Below are 17,351 nucleotides of genomic sequence, written 5' to 3' on the forward strand. Positions count from 1 at the left end.
TGAATGTAGACAAGGTGGCAGTGTGAAGCTCAGTGTCATTCAGTCATCATCATCATCATCTTCTTCATTATCATCACACTAATGTGGCTCATTTCTTTACTGAGGCCAGGAAGTTGCACAGCCACATAGACTGTAATACATCATTAAGCCAATACAGCTACTAGTTATGGTTATCCTGTTGAAACAATATTATCACCACAATATCATCCAGGGTTGAGTGATGGATGACCATTTTACCCTTCATACAGGTAATGGGGCAGGGGTCGCTGAGCAGTTAAGGTACTGGGCTAGTAATCAGGAGGTTGCTGGTGCAAGCCTACCATTGCCAAGTTGCCACACTGTTGGGCCCCTCAGCAAGGCCCTTAACCCTCAATTGCCTGAATGGTACTTGCAAGTTGGTTTGGATAAAAGTGCCTGCAAAATGTGGTAAACTAAATTACTCTACAGGTACTCTTAGACTTTGTAGCATGTCTTTTCTAACATCTTTTTGACAGGGCAGGAATTTATCACCATGTATCACTGTACTGTGAAGTTTCTTTTTGATTCTTCCGATTTTCAGCAATAGCTTCTCAACTGTCTCTCAAACAAGCCAACATTCCACCATGGATTTAATCAGAAACAGCTGTGAATAAAATCACAGATAAAGGATATACTTTGCCCTAGGCAGATTAATTGTAGAGATTGCCAATCACCATAAAGATTAAAAAAACATTTTAGACCAGTATGGTAACAGTTACCAGTCTTGGGCATAATATGCAAATCTGTTTTAGAAACATAAAAAATGAGACCATGCTATAGAGCACATTTGAATCTATTCAAACGATGAGCTCTTCAGGAAGCACACACCACGAGCCTGAGAAACAAGCTCAGCTTTTTTGTCACTTACATCAATGACTTATTAGCATCTAAAAATACATAAATAACTTGGACAAAGAAGAAATTGAAACGCTCTGAAGCTAAACTAGGGAAGTGCATGAACAACAACAAAACAACATGAATAACAACAAAAAAGAAATGACCTGCTTTATGAGACATACATGCACATGCACAGATAGAGGGGCAAAATATGAACTTGATGGCAATGGGAGCTGAGGTGAGATATAGACTATATGTTATAGAAAGAAAGACAGTGTGTTCCATGTGGATACAACTAATCTGACTTATTTAGCAAGAGACATCGGAATGTTGTACATCAAAATTTTAACAAGCCAGGCCTTTGTCACTGGACAATATATTCATAAATATTTTAATAAGCTCTGTGAGATGCAATAGCTGGCTATTTTTCCTGCATTACAGGGCAAAATAATAAGTTTTGGACTCATTTTAGTCAAACTTAAGAAAAAATAAATAGAACATTACCAACCTTTGTATATCACATAGAACTATACATTCAGATTTGAAGTGTTTTGAGCTAACAAATATATCGTTAATCACTTAAGACATAAGCCTAAACACCCATCTGGGCATATCTTGTCTATATTTTCACCATAAAGTAATTCAAGCTTGAAAATTGCATCTGTGATTTTAAGTTGATCTGTAAGTTGATCTGTATTTTGCAAGCAACAGCTGACCCAGAAGATAACATATTCTGTATCTTAGGGCCAGGTTTTCCCTACCCAGTAAGCTGTTTTCCACTCCTTCCCCACATCTACCAGCAAGATTGGGTTGTTATTCACTGCACCCTGCAGTGGAACAAGTATATCAGTGTACGCCACGAGATTTCTGATGGATGCTTTCCTTAACAACCTCAGTCTCCATGTACATGCCAGAAGAGACTTCCTGGATTGTGGTATTGTATATAGCTCTAACCAGTAGCCAACACACTGGCTGGCAGGAACAGTGGATAACTGAAGCGCCATTCAGACTTCCATGGGCACGGAAGCTTCAGGGCTCTCACACTGCTTTAGTTTGCTTTCTTCATGAATAGTCTTTGGCTCATTTTTTCAGCTCTGGAAACAGAGAGGACAGAGGGAGCTCTGCTCTCTGGTGGCCTGCTGCCTGATCTGAATATCCAAAGGAGCTGAGGAAATCAAACTCTTTTGATTTCACACGGCTTTTGGATCTTCAGCACCCCTCAGCACCATGCACAGCCTCATTCAGTAGATCAGAGGCAGTGCGTTAACTGTGCTTTTTGCAATTGATGAGTGCAGTCCCGTAATACAAACAAGAGGTTTCTTTGTACAGATATGGACATGATTTACAATAGACTTATTTATATTCTACTTCATGGAACAACCCAGGAACAGTGTTCTGGAAAGTGAGTGTGTCTTGCCTTCTAAACACATTTGCTTGTACCCACCACTGTCCTGCTCAACCTGAGAGTTACCAAGTGACTACTAAAGATCTCATTCTAATCTAGAGGAGTGAATAGAGTACCTTAAAGAGGCCTGCTGTCTACATGTCAGCTGATGATGGATAAATTAAATTGTCAAAAGACAAGAGACTTGCTTGGAACACTGTCACAGCTGATCCTCTCCAGATTGAAAATTCCATATCTTTCACATTTTCCCACAATCAGTGAGTAGGGGCAGCTATATGACTGACATACTTGCGCAGGCTCAATGTCTTTATAGAAAAAAAATACAGCTGCAGCCTTCTGGGTAGCAGCTGTTTTGGTCAGTCCATCTTCAAATCAGCCACCTCTCTTCACTCTAAAAGACTGCCCACAAGGCTGCCCATGACAATCAATAGTTCCATGACTCCTGACTGATAATCATAATAACTGGACATGGAGAAAGGTCAGGTTTCAGAATGCAGCCCTAACATACTGTCTCCCACTCATAATCTGACACAATGCGGCGTGAAATAGTTTCATTAAACAAATTAACTATGGCACATGTGATGCGTGGTGCACCAAAGAGGAAATAAAAAGGAACTGTTTCCAGGGAACAAGATTGTGATGGTCTTTTGCACATCACATCTGACCACTGCACAAAAAACTGCAAAAGTGCAAAGCTTACATATTGGCTTTCAGTCAAGGTCTACTTCCCCCCCCCCCTTTGTCTGTCTGTCTCGTTCTTTCTCTCTCTCTCTCTTTTCCGCTTCCTCCCCTCCCTCCTTCTGCACTGATGAATAGTGGGTAGTGCCCTTAGCTTAGCATGGAGGTGCATTTCAATTTCAAGTGATTGGATAAACACTTACACTTTGCCCACTCCAATAATGCTGCGTGAGAGAAGGAGAGGCTGTCTGGCTAATCAGATAAAAGTGCAGCCCTGGGCAAGTGCAGTCATCCCACTGCTCATTGCAGTGCAGAAGAGGGTGAGGGGCACAGCCGTTAGCGGCAACAGAAACCAGGCTCGTGTCCAAGTTATGGTACAGAAGACATTACTTGAAGACACTATTTCTGTTGTTCATCCAAAAGCCTATTCAGACGTGTGTAGCCATACTCCATATAACATAATGCTTTCTGACTGTTTTTTCCTTTTTTATGCTGTAGATGTTTATGTAGAGCAGCCAATGTACCGTCACCACTAAAAGCGTCCCAATACATAAATCACAGATTTATAGCCAACAGTTCAGTGACTCAATTAAGTATAAAACCTGATAATGAATAAAGAGTCTTCTTCAAAACCATACATACTTAGGTTAGATTTTTAAAAACAGTTTCTAAGCCATCTCAGTTTCATGGAGAGTCAAATAGCACCATTTTACACTACACCCCGTAAAAAAACATTCTCACCAATCAGATGTAAAGATATTGCTGTGCAAGGCATCTGTGATCTTTTGTTGCTCTAGCATACACTGGATTGCATTCATGCTTCGGTGTTTTCGGTCGAATGCAAATGCTTTAGGCAAATGTCCACTGACGGCAGTGATGGGAAGTGTGCCTGATTATTAGCGGTTTGTCCACAGTGGCTCGAAGGCACTCAAGTGCACAAAGCAATAAGCGCAGCAGTACGGTCAGGGATAAAGTCCAAGGTGCTGACAAAGTCACTTGCTGTAATTCCTTGACAAGCACTGTGACCTCTGAAACAGTGAGGGTCGAACATGCATAAAACAGGTAAAAGTCACTAAAGTTGTGTCCTGAGAAGGCACTACCTGTGTCAACATATCCCTGTCTTTAACTCCTTTTTTTCTGAAATTAAGTCCATGTACTGAGTATGGTTACACAATTTAGACCAAAAAAAATGTTACAACTAAAGTACACTTCAATAAACATGGACTTTGAGTCAGGTATCATGAACAGTTCCAGAAAATATGGTTAGCACTTTGTACTAAAACCCTTATCTGAGGAGTATTGCTGTTTATGACTAGAGAGAGGAATAACCAACATGCTGTACATACAACAAGATTAAATACATCAAGCCTTCCGTGATTACATAAGGCTAAAGACCAAACTGTATTTTTGATTAATATACAATTTATTGCATGGCCTTGGGGGTGAGTGATTAAACAGTTCATAATAAAGATTCAGTCACAGTTTGGATTAATGACTAAATGCTAAAAAGAAATTAATATTAGAACTCTAACTAATTAGCTATTAGTTGTTCCTCTCAAGAGTACATTGTTATTACATTTTAGAATTTGCTTGTGTTTGCTAATAAACTGTTTATTTTTTTATAACTTACAAACAAACAACAAGTTAAGGAATTCTGTGAAACATCGCTACTATAGCCATCTTTACAGTAAAAATCTATTTTCCTATGACCCTGTAAGTGCCATCACTGCTAACTTCTCATGTTTGAGAGAAGCTCTTCGAGGAGTAGATCATGCAGTGGTTTAAACAGCCCCCTTTATTCTTCTACTGAGAAAACACACAACAAAACTGAAATGGGAATCTGAGGCACAAACTTGAACACTGCAAGGCAGGGTCAGTTTGTAAGCCAGACCCCTGCTAACCATGGCCCGCCCTGGACAAGCTGACTTCATGCCAACAAACAGCCATTTTTGTTAACATTTTTAGGCCTGGGTGTCCTTGTCTCAGGGCACAGGAAGTACACTTGTTGTCTGCTAGACCTGGTGATAGTAAGGTTCATCAATAACTCTGTATGAAAGCTCAATGTGAATGAAAGCAGTGAAGCAGATGAGAGCTCCAGTGGGAGAGGAGAGGGGAAGCTTCGTGTGTGCCGCTGGAGGTCAGGGCCATAGGGGCAACTGGACCTGAGAGAGGCCAAGTGTGGAACACAACACAGTTTCATAAGAATCTGAGGAATGCAGCTGCTCAGTGGGCCATAGGAGTGCTATAGGCACACATACACACACACACACACACACACAAAAACAAAAAACAAAACAAAAAAACAACCCAATGCAATCCAATTCAAATGCATACACTCACATAGATGCATATATGGTTGTACATCTGTACATAAATTTACATCCTGTAGTCTTGGTGTTTCAGTGCCTATACTGTGTGAACTCGAGAGTCTGCATATCAAGCGGGTGAATATATATCCTACCATTGTATAGGTTGACACCAGGAACACACACACAACCCCCTGCAAACACACTTAGATACAAGAGAAAATAAATAGGTCTAGGCTGGAGTGTGAAACTCCAGATGGGTTCACCTCCTCAGCCTCTGAATAGCTTCCACTGGGGCCTTTTCTATGCTGCAGCTCTTGAACCAGGAATGGCCAATCAGGATTTACTATGGATGCAACTTCATAGCAGCATTCAATCTCACGATCTCACCAACTCAACATCTAGTGCTACCATAGTCTACCTGATATGAGTGAACAAATCTGTGAACCGATACTCTTGGAATAACTCAAAATTAATTTTGAGAACTAGCTTATGTGATTCTGTGACGGTAGCGATGGCACAGAGGAAGTGAAAGGCAAGGTCTTTATTCTCCATGGTCAAATGAAAACACTCACAAAATGCACAAAAAAAAACAAGTATTCTTAATATGAGGATCTGGGGAAGCGATGCACGGGATGAGTCTCCCGTCTGGCCTAGTCCACTAATGTGCAGCGCCTTCTCCAGAGACCTGTGGGTTTAAATAGCAAAGACACGTATGCACAGGTGTAATTGATTAAAACTCCGGTTATCGGGAACGAGGTAAGGTTGTAGGACCGGCCCTATCTAAAGTGGGTGTGTCTTCTTTGGCGGATGACTGGCCAACCATGACAGATTCACTTTAAATAGATAGCTATTTTCATGGTGGTTGGTCCAAAAGCAACAACAATGAGTCTAGGCATGGTTAACAGGATGTAGTACAAGCAAAGATCTGGAAAGAGACACTTGGGTGGACAGAAGACCTAACCTGAGCATTCAGAATAATGTCCTTCTCATTGTCTCTCCTACAGGACAGAGTGATGAACAAAGTGCTCAGACACTTTGGGTTGTCTCAGAGGACAGCCCTACTCATTGGCCTTTCACAGCACCAAAACGATTAGCAACTTCTTTAGGGGGGCAGGATCAGGCCTCCTTCTTTCTCAGGAAGGTATGCATGCATGCACGCACACACACACCTTGATATGCCTCTATGAACTCAACCATATCCTCTCACTATCAGATCACATTTTAGATAATTTTTGGATCTGTATTCCTACATTGAAAACTTCAGGTAGTGATTGATTACCTAACATTTGCAAGCATGTAAGCCTACTGAACAAAACCTTTTTAATTATATTAATTTATCTATTTACATTTGGTCTCCTGAAATATGGAGGGGACTATGTATAACAAAAAATCTAAAAAAGTTGATTCTAGATCTAATGTAGTAGAATTCAGAGGCCAAACTACAAAAACCTTGTCATTGTGCAGTTAATTATGGACTGTACTGCATGTGCACAGCCAAGAGCAGAAATCAAACACCTGATCATTCCTGCCAGCAGCCAGTCTTCTTCATCTATCTGTAAGTCTATTTATAAGGCTCATCTATTTATAAACCTCTAAAAGTAATGGTAGCATGGCTTCAGCATACATTTGTCAGTATTCCAGCCATTACTAGCCCCACCCAGGCTAGGCACAAATTAAGAAGTGTTTCTTGGAAAGGTGAGGTGTTACTTAAAAACTAGATAGATTTACAGCCTCATGGCTGCAACACAACCCAGTGTGCTGTACCTTTGAAACACATTGTGCACACTATAACAAACCTAGATAAAACCTTTAATGTGCCGGGGACCAGTGCTAATAGTATACTGTTCTGCACTGTGTATGTAAAGCAAAAACAAGAAAGTAATTAAGGCTAGACAATAACAGCAACAATAATAAAAATAAGTTTTATTTATAAAGCACCTTTCCAGAGCTCAAGGTGGCTATAGATTATAGCATATACAGACTTAAGCCCTGAATCTGTAATGACACAGTTCTCCCCATTAGCAAATCTATGTAGTGGTTGAGTCCCAGAGTCTGTGTTTCAGCACTCTGATTAGCTAACGCAACTGGCCCCATTACTGCCTGTACTTAGATTAATAGCCCAGGGGATCAGGCCCTGACATGGGAGACAGGGCAGCATGCTCCAGCACTACAAGCTTTCCTGATCCACCCTGCTAGGAGGTATGGGTTAAGGAAGAAATCGCTGTTTTCTTCAGGTACACAAATCATTCCATGGTATAAAGCTGAATTGCAAAAAATTGTTCACAAACAACATCAGGCTCTTACCTTATTCTGATCAGTCCAATACAGAAAGTAGCCCTTGGGGTCCACCTGTAATGTTACAGGAGTCACAATAGTAGAATCCTACAAGCACAGAGAGAGGACAATATAAAGAAAGTGGTTACATTTACATTTTGTCAAATGGGCACTTGTGTAAATCTTATATACTACACAAAAGAAGATTTGAGAATAATAAAATCTTTTTCAATAATGGGAGAAATTATGAGGATCAATCTGGGTATGTGAAAGAGAAGGACAGAGTCTTGTGTTCCTGTGAAACAAAGCATACTGGGAGTGAAATACATAGCCTGGTGTGATTTGTCATATGGTATCCCATGGAAAAGACACAAGAGATCTTGTGTTATGGCATTCCACAGAGCAATATCCCTCAGGCATCTTTACACAGCAATTGAAGATTGGATACTTATTGGATTATTGGATACTTCTATTCAAAAACAACTGCTTATTTTTCTGTTGTGTCCTGTGGGAGACGGGGATGTTTACTAAGAGCTAAATGGTACCAGAGCAAGTTACAAACGTGAAGATTAGCTACAGCATGATGCCGTTTTTCTGGCATGGGCTGACGTCAGTGAGTGCTGAAAAGAGCTGTCTGCTGAAACAAAACAGAGCTGAGACCAAGCAGTGATTCAAAATGCTGAGCCTCACTGTTACAAGATGAATGAGAATAGCAGCTATAAGATGACCATAGGCACCTCATTCACTGCATGTGGGTGGGACAAGTCTTTTACTTTGAGTCTAACATGGAATTAATTAAAGAAGGCTTCCACCTTTAAGAAAAGCAGTAGTATTTCAGATGAGCACATGTTAAGGCATTCCGGTGACCAGGCTGCACAAGTGTCGACCTTATCCAGTTCCGCTGCTGGAATTTAATCCTTCAGTTTCTTGCGTTAAATGTAGATGACAATGTACACATAGGCTTCTTACAGGGGGCCTGTGAATTATTCTATTTCAGGTTGCCTGCACACTCGGAAAAAAAAAAATAAATGAAGAAGAGATAAATAAATGAATTAATAATATTTGAAGTTTGAATTAATAATAAATGAAGAAGAGATAGACACAAAGCGAGAGTTGAGTTAATCGATCCTTCTGACAAACAAAGCAAGGAAATTCAAAGCAGCCTTACTGCTGTCGCGCTGTGTACTGGGAAGGCTGTTTGGTACTGGGAAGGCACTGAATAGCCAAAACCCCAGAGAATGCTGGACTGCAGCTGGTGAAGGCTGTATGAGGACCCGCTCTCAGAGGTGGAACATACGAAAGGAAATGTCATGGGCCAACTCTTAGCACCATGTGGTTTTAAAACAATTCACTTTCCGTCTTGTACATTAGTCAGCCTGTGTTACCAGTATCTGTATGGGCACAGAGCTGGACCTGACCACTCTGCTGAGAGCAAGCTAAGAACATGAAGAAAACACTGCAGACACAAGCACATTAATGATCTTTTTATCCCAATAAATGTACAATTACCATAATGTCTTTATGTGGTTCATTTTGCTTAACGTGATAATGGTGTGCAAGATGTGTAGGCAAGTATGTGTGTGTGTGTTTATATAAATAAAACAACACTAAAATGCATGCCATCGGCAAGATATTAGATGTGTAACCCCAAAGCACAGGAGCTGGAAAGCCCAGGAAACACTTGCAAAGCTGAAAAGCCATACATTTCAAAAGATCCCACAGGAACATCAATCTGTGCTGACATTGGGCCCATGTAAACATGTAAACACATCCCCTTCTCACACCTTTCACAGAACAGAAAAAAAAAAAAGCCAAAAACATGGGTGTCGGTACAGGGTGGACAGCGAGGAAGGCGTGAACTGGACAAAAGGCTGAAAAGGGGGGAACTTTGCAAAGGGCTGCTGGACATAAGGTTTGGAGCAGGGCCATAAGAGGGCCCGCACACACCTCAGTTGCCTTGCTGGGAAAACAAGGGAAAGTGCTGAGTGCCAGGGGATGAACCATGCCAACACAGCCTACCACTTCAGCCCCAAAGACTGAGGGTCAGGGCTTCTCTCTCTCTCTCTCTCTCTCTCTCTCTCTCTCTCTCTCTCTCTCTCTCACACTCACTCACTCACACTCACACACACACACACATTCTGGAAACGGCAGTGGGAAGGGAAAGTAAACCTTGCATTAAATATTTAAGACTTCCCTGTGTTGTTTTGCCATTTTTTCTGATGAATTAATGATTTCTATGATCTCTATAGACAAAGTAAACTTCAATGTGTAAGCAAACTAATTCTGCTGCTTCATCTCAGATTTTCAGATTAATTTCAAAGAAATGTAGAAACAAAGTTTTGAATTCACGCAAATTACAACTGGATACCATCTTTACTAGCATAATCCGTACACAAGGGGCAGTATAAACCTGCGAGATTTTCAAGATGCCGTCGCTCTACGATGATTTATGTTCGGTTATGGAGAACGGCGGTGAAAAAAGTCTCCAATAGAATACCAATGAATGCGATTCTGCTCACCCTTATTGCTACGCATGTTTCTTTAGATCTGCAACTGTCATAATGTTTATAGGTCCACCTAATTAAAATATGTAAACCCTTGAGTTGTTTCTCCTTTTGATGACTTTCTTTTACAAAAGTATAAAACGTTAGAAGCTGTCATTGTTTTAATGAGTGGCGAATATATACTATTTCACAAACACAACAACAGCAATTTGACAGCAAGAAACTGATTTTAAGTAAGGTTGTTTGCGACTTACAACTTCCTACCGGATTGCATAAGAGGCTGTCTCCCATCTGCTGAGCTATTCATTCAGTTGTCAGCTTTTGCTGCCACTTTACAATCTGACATTCCTGAACATCGGAAATGAACATAAACACAACCCTAAACTAACAAATAAATATATAGTACATAGCAAACTGCCATCTTTAATCATCGTGCAGAGTAGCACGCAAGGTGCAACATTTTATTTAAATGCAGAGAATATATAAATATAACGATGGTAATTAAATATCCTGTGTGGAGTTTCCATAGTATACTAAGTAGATTGCTGCAATGAGCACAACAGCATCGACTGCTCTTGTATGTGCTGCTTTGTTGAATTCCGCCTAAATGCTGAATTTATCAGAGGTTACTTACATCCTCCCATTTCATGAATTTGTTTCCGTTCTTCAGACTCTCCGGTACCGATACAGGTTTAAGCTGTAGCGCATGAACTCCTGGTTGTGCCCCTGCCATTTGGGCACATGTACTTTTCTGAAAGCACAGCAAGCACAGAAATGTAGCTCCTCTTCGTCTTTAAATAAACTTAACCACAATGGTTCTTATTTTAAAAAAGTAAAAACAACAAAAAAAAAAAACTAGATGATTAATTCCAGTCCATCTGGAAATGAAGTCCTCTCTTCCCCATGCCGTATCGGTTCTACGCGCTTTAGTTGGGTAGTGACCAGCCAGGACCACGGATGGTAACTGACAAACCGTGTTACAGTTTTGGGATTCACTCTTATGTGCACGAGTTAAGAACTAAAGAAGGACTTAATATGCTCCTCCATTTATCAAGAGTCAGAGCCGAGGAAGGTCCGGCATATTGTAATCTAGCGCCACCCTGCGTAAGGGCACACACATCCGCGTTATGCAAATATACCAAATATAATATATTGTTTTTATTTTACAGGTCAGATTATTAAATATAATGTTCTGTTGCTCTACGGAACCTTGAAGACCTTTATGCCTACCTCAAAGCATTTCTGTAAGGACTGGCCTCTTGTGCATTTCTAGTAGCATTTTGTAAGCCTATTTTATTTCATAATTAGCCTTTGCAACACTGTATTCCTATAAAAGCTGATACATATGCGCTTCTAATTAATTGTGTTATTTTGATAAAGCCAGCCTTCTGTATTTACTTATAACTGTGTCATCAAAATTTCTAGACAAGGGCTTCTCCAAGTAAATAAAAATGTTAGGTGTCAAGGTCTGGTGGATGCCGAATGCTTGACCCACTGTGCAGCTCTCTCGTAAATCTGAACATGGATGAAACGAAAACTGGGGATTCATACAGGCTACTGCTGTCCAGTAAGTACACATGGGACCAGTAATACCAGGGGCAGATACTTCAGTTTCTGATGAGGTTGACAGCTGATTGTTTAGTGTGAAATTGCATCGGTTTGCAGGTGAAGAGAGCCCTGAGTGTATTTCACGGCCACGTGCTTGGATAAATGGAGACTCCAGTCAAAGACTCGAAGAGGAGCACTTAAGACTTGCAACTTACACGTGAAGTTTAAGTTTGGGGAAAACACAAGAATCCAACCGATCGTGTAAATAAAGCTTATGTTCTGTCTCATCGTCACCTGTCACTTCCGAACTTAAATAAATGCTTGTTTGTTTGTTTATTGTTTACTATGTTATTCAACTTATGTTTGCAGTTCGGTTATTACACTGACGTTAAATTTAGTATGCGCACACAACGAGCGCCTTTAAATCATAACCCACGAGTACAAAAACTGGAGTCAGTTGAACAAAGTCTGAGGGCTACATGCAACACTTTGCAGCATCATAAAGAGGAACAAGGGCAAAACGGCGTCGAATTTTATAAAGCATCTTTTATAAAACACACACCGAAATGTTAGTATGGAGAGCATATTAGCTCTTGTAGTTTGGATAAAAAAGTATGCTAGCCAGCCGAACCGATAGTTAAAATCTTTTTCTATTAAGTTCCATATAATTTTATGCAGTTTCTGGCCTTTAGCTACGTCGCTTTGCGGGTAAAGATTGTGTGCGGTGGTTGGCATTTTTCTTGATAGCTAACCAGTGTAAAGTTCACATTAGTTTTCGGGCACTGTATTGGCTACTGAGAATGCACGACTCAGGCACTGTATTTGCGATTGAGAATACACGTTAGTTTATGCGATCAGCAACCTCAAACATTTTTGTTGTTCATGTTACATGAGACTGAACTCCTATCCAGAGACATCATACTTGGACTCACATCCTCGAAACACCTGACTTGATTCGTAAACATCTCTGCCAGGTAGTGACAAACTTTTTCTGCGACAAGTGTTTGGTCCTGGTTACTTTGTGGCTCCTCCAGGGCCCCAATATGCCAGACTACCTACTTCACCATCTTATCTACTACCATGGTGCCAATGTACGAGTAACACAAATACATTTTGCTAACTATACAAGACATTTAAAAACTAAAGTCTGACAGTCTCTCACATTTAATAGACTATTATTTTGCAAAGACTGGCGATCTTGCTAGGTCACTATTTGCAAGGCTGCAACTAGATTCCTTTTGAGATTATTCCTCCACCTGCTCCTGTTGGAAATTTACAAGGAGAGAAATTGTTGAACAATGGAGCAGAAACAGAAGCATCTTTGGTCTTAGCTGCTCTTGTGTGTGCAGTGATTTGAACCAATGGCTTTGGAAGCCTCTCAGGAGTCTACGCCACGTCTCTCATCTACCTGCCAGAGGTGTTCCTGTGCATGCTTGGCTGCTTCTCTTTGTTTCTGGAGAGATCTTAACTATTGTTTGTTGTCACATCACTATTTGAATAAGGCAAGACTAAAAACTCATGATAATATTAAAGTTGGTTCATTTTATCAAAACGTCAAGATGAGAAAAAGACTTAATACACCTGGACCACCTTACACCAATCGACTTAGATGAAGTGAGTGTGCCACAACTCTAGCAAAACGTGAGATTTTATTTTGACATTAAAAAGTGTGACAGTGAAATCAACACTGCAACGGTGTTTGGTGTAAGGTGTACACTGTTAAGGTCTCACACAGTCACAAAAATATCTAGTTATAGAGTTATACATTACAGAATGAAGTCTAGCTAGAGTTCTAACTTAGAAGTAACTATTCGCTAGAGGCATGCAAGAGATGTTAGCTTAGCAAACCTTTTAGGAATTTATCTTTCACAAATGTTGACATGACAAACCAGGATACTTTCTGGTGCATGGCGACTTTATTTCTTATCTGGCAGACTAAACAAATACATTGTAGGTTGGTCGCCTTTTTAGTGACTTCAATGATAGCAGCAAGCATAAGGTCAAAGATCAAGCTCAAAACTGCTTCATTTCAACACTGGTGTGGAGGGGTTGGAAGTAGTCATTGAGACCCCCCCCAGATTGCACTCCTTGTATAGCTCAACATCCTGCCACCAGATGGCACAGTAGAACTCTTTCTGTAGCCGCCTCAATGTAGTCCAGCACTCACTCACATGCGCTTTGTGGTGCCTAACGCTCCCATGTCAACTGACTAGGAAGTACTACCTCCACTGAAGGAGCAATGAGCCTTGGTAGCTGCATCTGCCACAGGAGATAGTCCTGCAGCACTGGTAACTTTGAGATCCATTTCTTGCGCTCTCAGCAGCTTGAAATGGCAGCAATATGAAGCCAAGAAACTATGTACCCCATCCTGGTTCTGTGGGGTGGCGCATGTACTACACTGATATTCTCACTGTTTCAGCCTGCTAGCATGAGGTATTTCCCCTTCACTCATCAGCACCTCCAATTTGATTGGAGGAGGCTCCTTTCAGGCTGGAGGCTGGACTCAGGTTTAATCTTGCTGCTATGGTAGTGACAAAGGTGCATGTAGCGACTGTGGGGCCCCAGGAAAAAGTCTTATTAAATAATCAGAAATCAAACAGCATTTTGCAGAATATAAACTTTGTGAATGGAAGCAAAAAACTATTATTTAATGGTAATATAAGCATATATTTTTTAAATAACAGCAATAGTACTTGTAATTGAATCTCTTGTCAAGTTTAGGTTCAAAAGGGGGCAATGTCAGTTGACACAGGCCTTTTCAGGTAAAACAAGTATAGGTCAGATACAACACCTAGAAGTGTTGGGATGGGGGGGCAGCTTTTGATATATGTGATGATACAAGTGGGAACCAACATGTGCAGACTGTTGTAGTGCACCACATCCCAATATGTGTGTACTTACCTTAGTTCCATAGGAATGGCAAAGCAACAATATGTCTTCTTCTAAGGGTTGGTTGGTGCGACAGAAGTCCAGCTAAAAGTTATCCTGTGACAAGAAAAGAACAGGTATAATGGTGACAATGGTCTGAGACAATAGCCAGCCTCCTAGAAACTGCTTTTTGATGATTTCTGATTATTTAATAGGGTTATTGCCTGGGACCCCACAGTCTCTCCAAGTCACAAAGTAAATAAAGCAGTAGATAAATGTTTAATTACTAGTAAAGATGAGTAAATCAGCATTTAAATATTATGTTACATATGTACTTAAGGGTTATAGGCTAACTACATTATACACACTTTTACCTGTTTTGATTTATTCAAGGCTTTGATTAGGGGGGTACTTAGGGTATAAAACAGGACAGTGGTGAATATATAGGGGTTCAGATTTGCTGTTTATGCAGCCTTGTGGCTTCCAGGTGAGTTAGTGAAACAGACGAATTCTGTTGGTGTGGGTGCAGTAGGAGCCTGCTAAGGAGCAGTGTCACTATATGAGGTGCTGTTTGAAGTGCTATCAAGATTAGAAATACTTTCTTTAATTTCTAGTTGTGCACATTTAATAAAAAGTGAGTACTTGGACTTACCTTGATGAGTATGTGCAATCTGTCCAAGACATGCTTAGATCTTTCCTGCTAAAAGCGTCACACCACACTATAGTTTTAGGTTTTATTCTTTTTCTGTTTGACATTACAATGTGAAAAGCTGAGCTAAGGGCACAATTTTAATAGAATTAGTAGTAAAAATTATCAAGAACTCTAAATTATCAGTGTTATGCTTCAGTCCAATTGCTGACTTCTGTAGTTGCTTGCTTGCCAAAAATTAAGTTCTAATTTTAAATTTAAGCTTACAGTTATCCTGAATACAGCCGTAGTTCATCCTTCTTTATCTCCACTAATTCCCACTGTTCGGTGAAAACACTTTTCCTTCCCCTTTTTGGAAGTTGCGATTGCCCTTTAAACAAGTTTGGGCAAGTGATATTCTTGCTACTGAAGGTAGTTTAGGGAGAGTTCCTGAGATGTGACCCACGGTAGGGGTTTTAGGGGGCTTCCTCCTGAGCATGATGAACTGGGTTGCCCCATTGTTACTTGCTTGAATGGTATTATGTAACACACAAAAAGATTTTTATCACCGTCTACTGTATAATCAATGGCAACACTGCTTAGGAGAAGATAAGAAGATGGAATGAACAGTGATAATAATGTCTTTCATGAGAATTCTTCAGTGATAGAGGTTTTGCAAAAATGTTATTTCTGTGAGTAGAACAAAATCAATGAGTGAATGATTGAAAGTGTAAATATTTGGAACATTTAAATTTAAGTGTATTATCTGTAATAAAATGCATTGTAAATAATACATAATACACAATACATTGTAAAAAAATAATTTATTTATCAACTCACTCCAGCTGAAGGAGTAAAATGTGCTTTCCACATTGACCGCTTAACTCTCTTCTACACTTGCTCACTGGCACTGAGTGGATACATTAGTACATTGTTTTTTGGAGACAGTGGAACCACCTCATTTGACAACCACAGTCATACCACAGTCAGCTTACTTTATGTGTCTTGTACACTCTGTGTTTGGTCCACTAACAATCAAAAGCCTTCATCATCTTTATATGCTTTATACAATGAATGCACTGGATACACAAGGTAAGCTGATGTACCTAATAAAGTAACCACTGAGTGTGTATTGAGGGAATTTAAAGTGCTTAAAGGAACTTATCATACTTGTCATTTTAGATGGGTAACATTCATTATGGTCTAGTGTTTAATATTCATTAGTTACTGTTAGGCTTCTTTGGAAGGATCAAATTATGATTTAATTGAGGACAAAGGGTGTGTTGCCTGACGTGTTTGTGTGTGCAACCTGATACCAACCTTAGTTTAGTTGGCTACAGTCTGAAGTATAAGGTATACTCTAGCAATCTACTGAAAATTTCTAAAGGTAGAACATGTGAAGAATTCAGGTGCTTAAGATATTTCTCAAGTTATCATTAAATCATATGGCAGCTGGTTCTCTTGATACATCTTTGCCTCAGTGTAATTATGAAAGTAGAGGACTGTCATGTGCATACAGTATATACGCAAAGCTGTAAATCTGCTCACTATGTAATTTAACTGGCTGTATTAGATCAATACAGTCTCAGAGCTGTGTTAGACACTGTGTTAGCGGTGTAACCCGATATTAAGTATTGTTGGTACTGAGATGTATTTAGAGCTGAGATGCATTTGCCAGGTTATGTTGTTTTGCTGCCAATTTCATAATCAGTAAAGTATGAATTTGGAGAATGTTGGCGATCTTACAAGTCCTAAAGGCTAGATTTGTGCATTCTGGATTATTATGTGAGAACAAGATTTTTTAAATCTTCTTTTATACTTTCCTGGGGAAACATATTCTGTAATGCTTATAATATATAACACACACACACACACACACACACACACACACACACACACACACACACACTTGGAATGAAGGCTGAAGAATGTCAAAGTTGGGAGTTATTCATAGGGTAACCACAAGATGGTGGTATGAAGCTGTGAGTAAGGCAGTATCTTAGAACCTGCCTGGTTTGAGCCTGTCCTGTGCACACTGCTAGGTTTATAATATTTAAAAGGTTACAGAAGTCCCCTTATGAAAACAGCTGGCAGTTATGAGAGGGCCTGCAGTCTATTCCTTAATTGTGGAAAAGGAGGTGGTAGGGATATGACTAGTTTGAAATGCAGCTGCTCATGTGTAACATGCATATGGGTTTATTCAGAGGATTGCTGAAACAGTGATCTGTGTGTTTACTCTTCCAAGAAAACACCTCAGGGACTCTGGTAACTAAGACTAGTGT

General features: G+C 40.1%; 1 protein-coding gene across 4 annotated transcripts in view; it reads right to left on the reverse strand.

The window, feature by feature from the left end:
• Nucleotides 1-11,017, reverse strand: part of LOC113589181 (1-phosphatidylinositol 4,5-bisphosphate phosphodiesterase beta-1) — a 78,790-nt gene extending 67,773 nt beyond the window's left edge. For all 4 annotated transcript variants that reach the window (XM_027028832.2, XM_027028753.2, XM_027029066.2 and 1 more), the window contains exons 1-2: nt 10,660-11,017; nt 7,552-7,629 (exon numbers count right to left, since the gene is read on the reverse strand). In XM_027028832.2, the coding sequence (XP_026884633.1) occupies nt 7,552-7,629; nt 10,660-10,758 (177 nt within the window). In that variant the 5' untranslated portion in view covers nt 10,759-11,017. The remainder of the gene's footprint in view (nt 1-7,551; nt 7,630-10,659) is intronic.
• Between the last annotated feature and the right edge of the window lie 6,334 nt (nt 11,018-17,351).

The sequence above is a fragment of the Electrophorus electricus genome, chromosome 3 (assembly GCF_013358815.1).
Source record: "Electrophorus electricus isolate fEleEle1 chromosome 3, fEleEle1.pri, whole genome shotgun sequence".
Lineage (NCBI taxonomy): Eukaryota > Metazoa > Chordata > Actinopteri > Gymnotiformes > Gymnotidae > Electrophorus > Electrophorus electricus.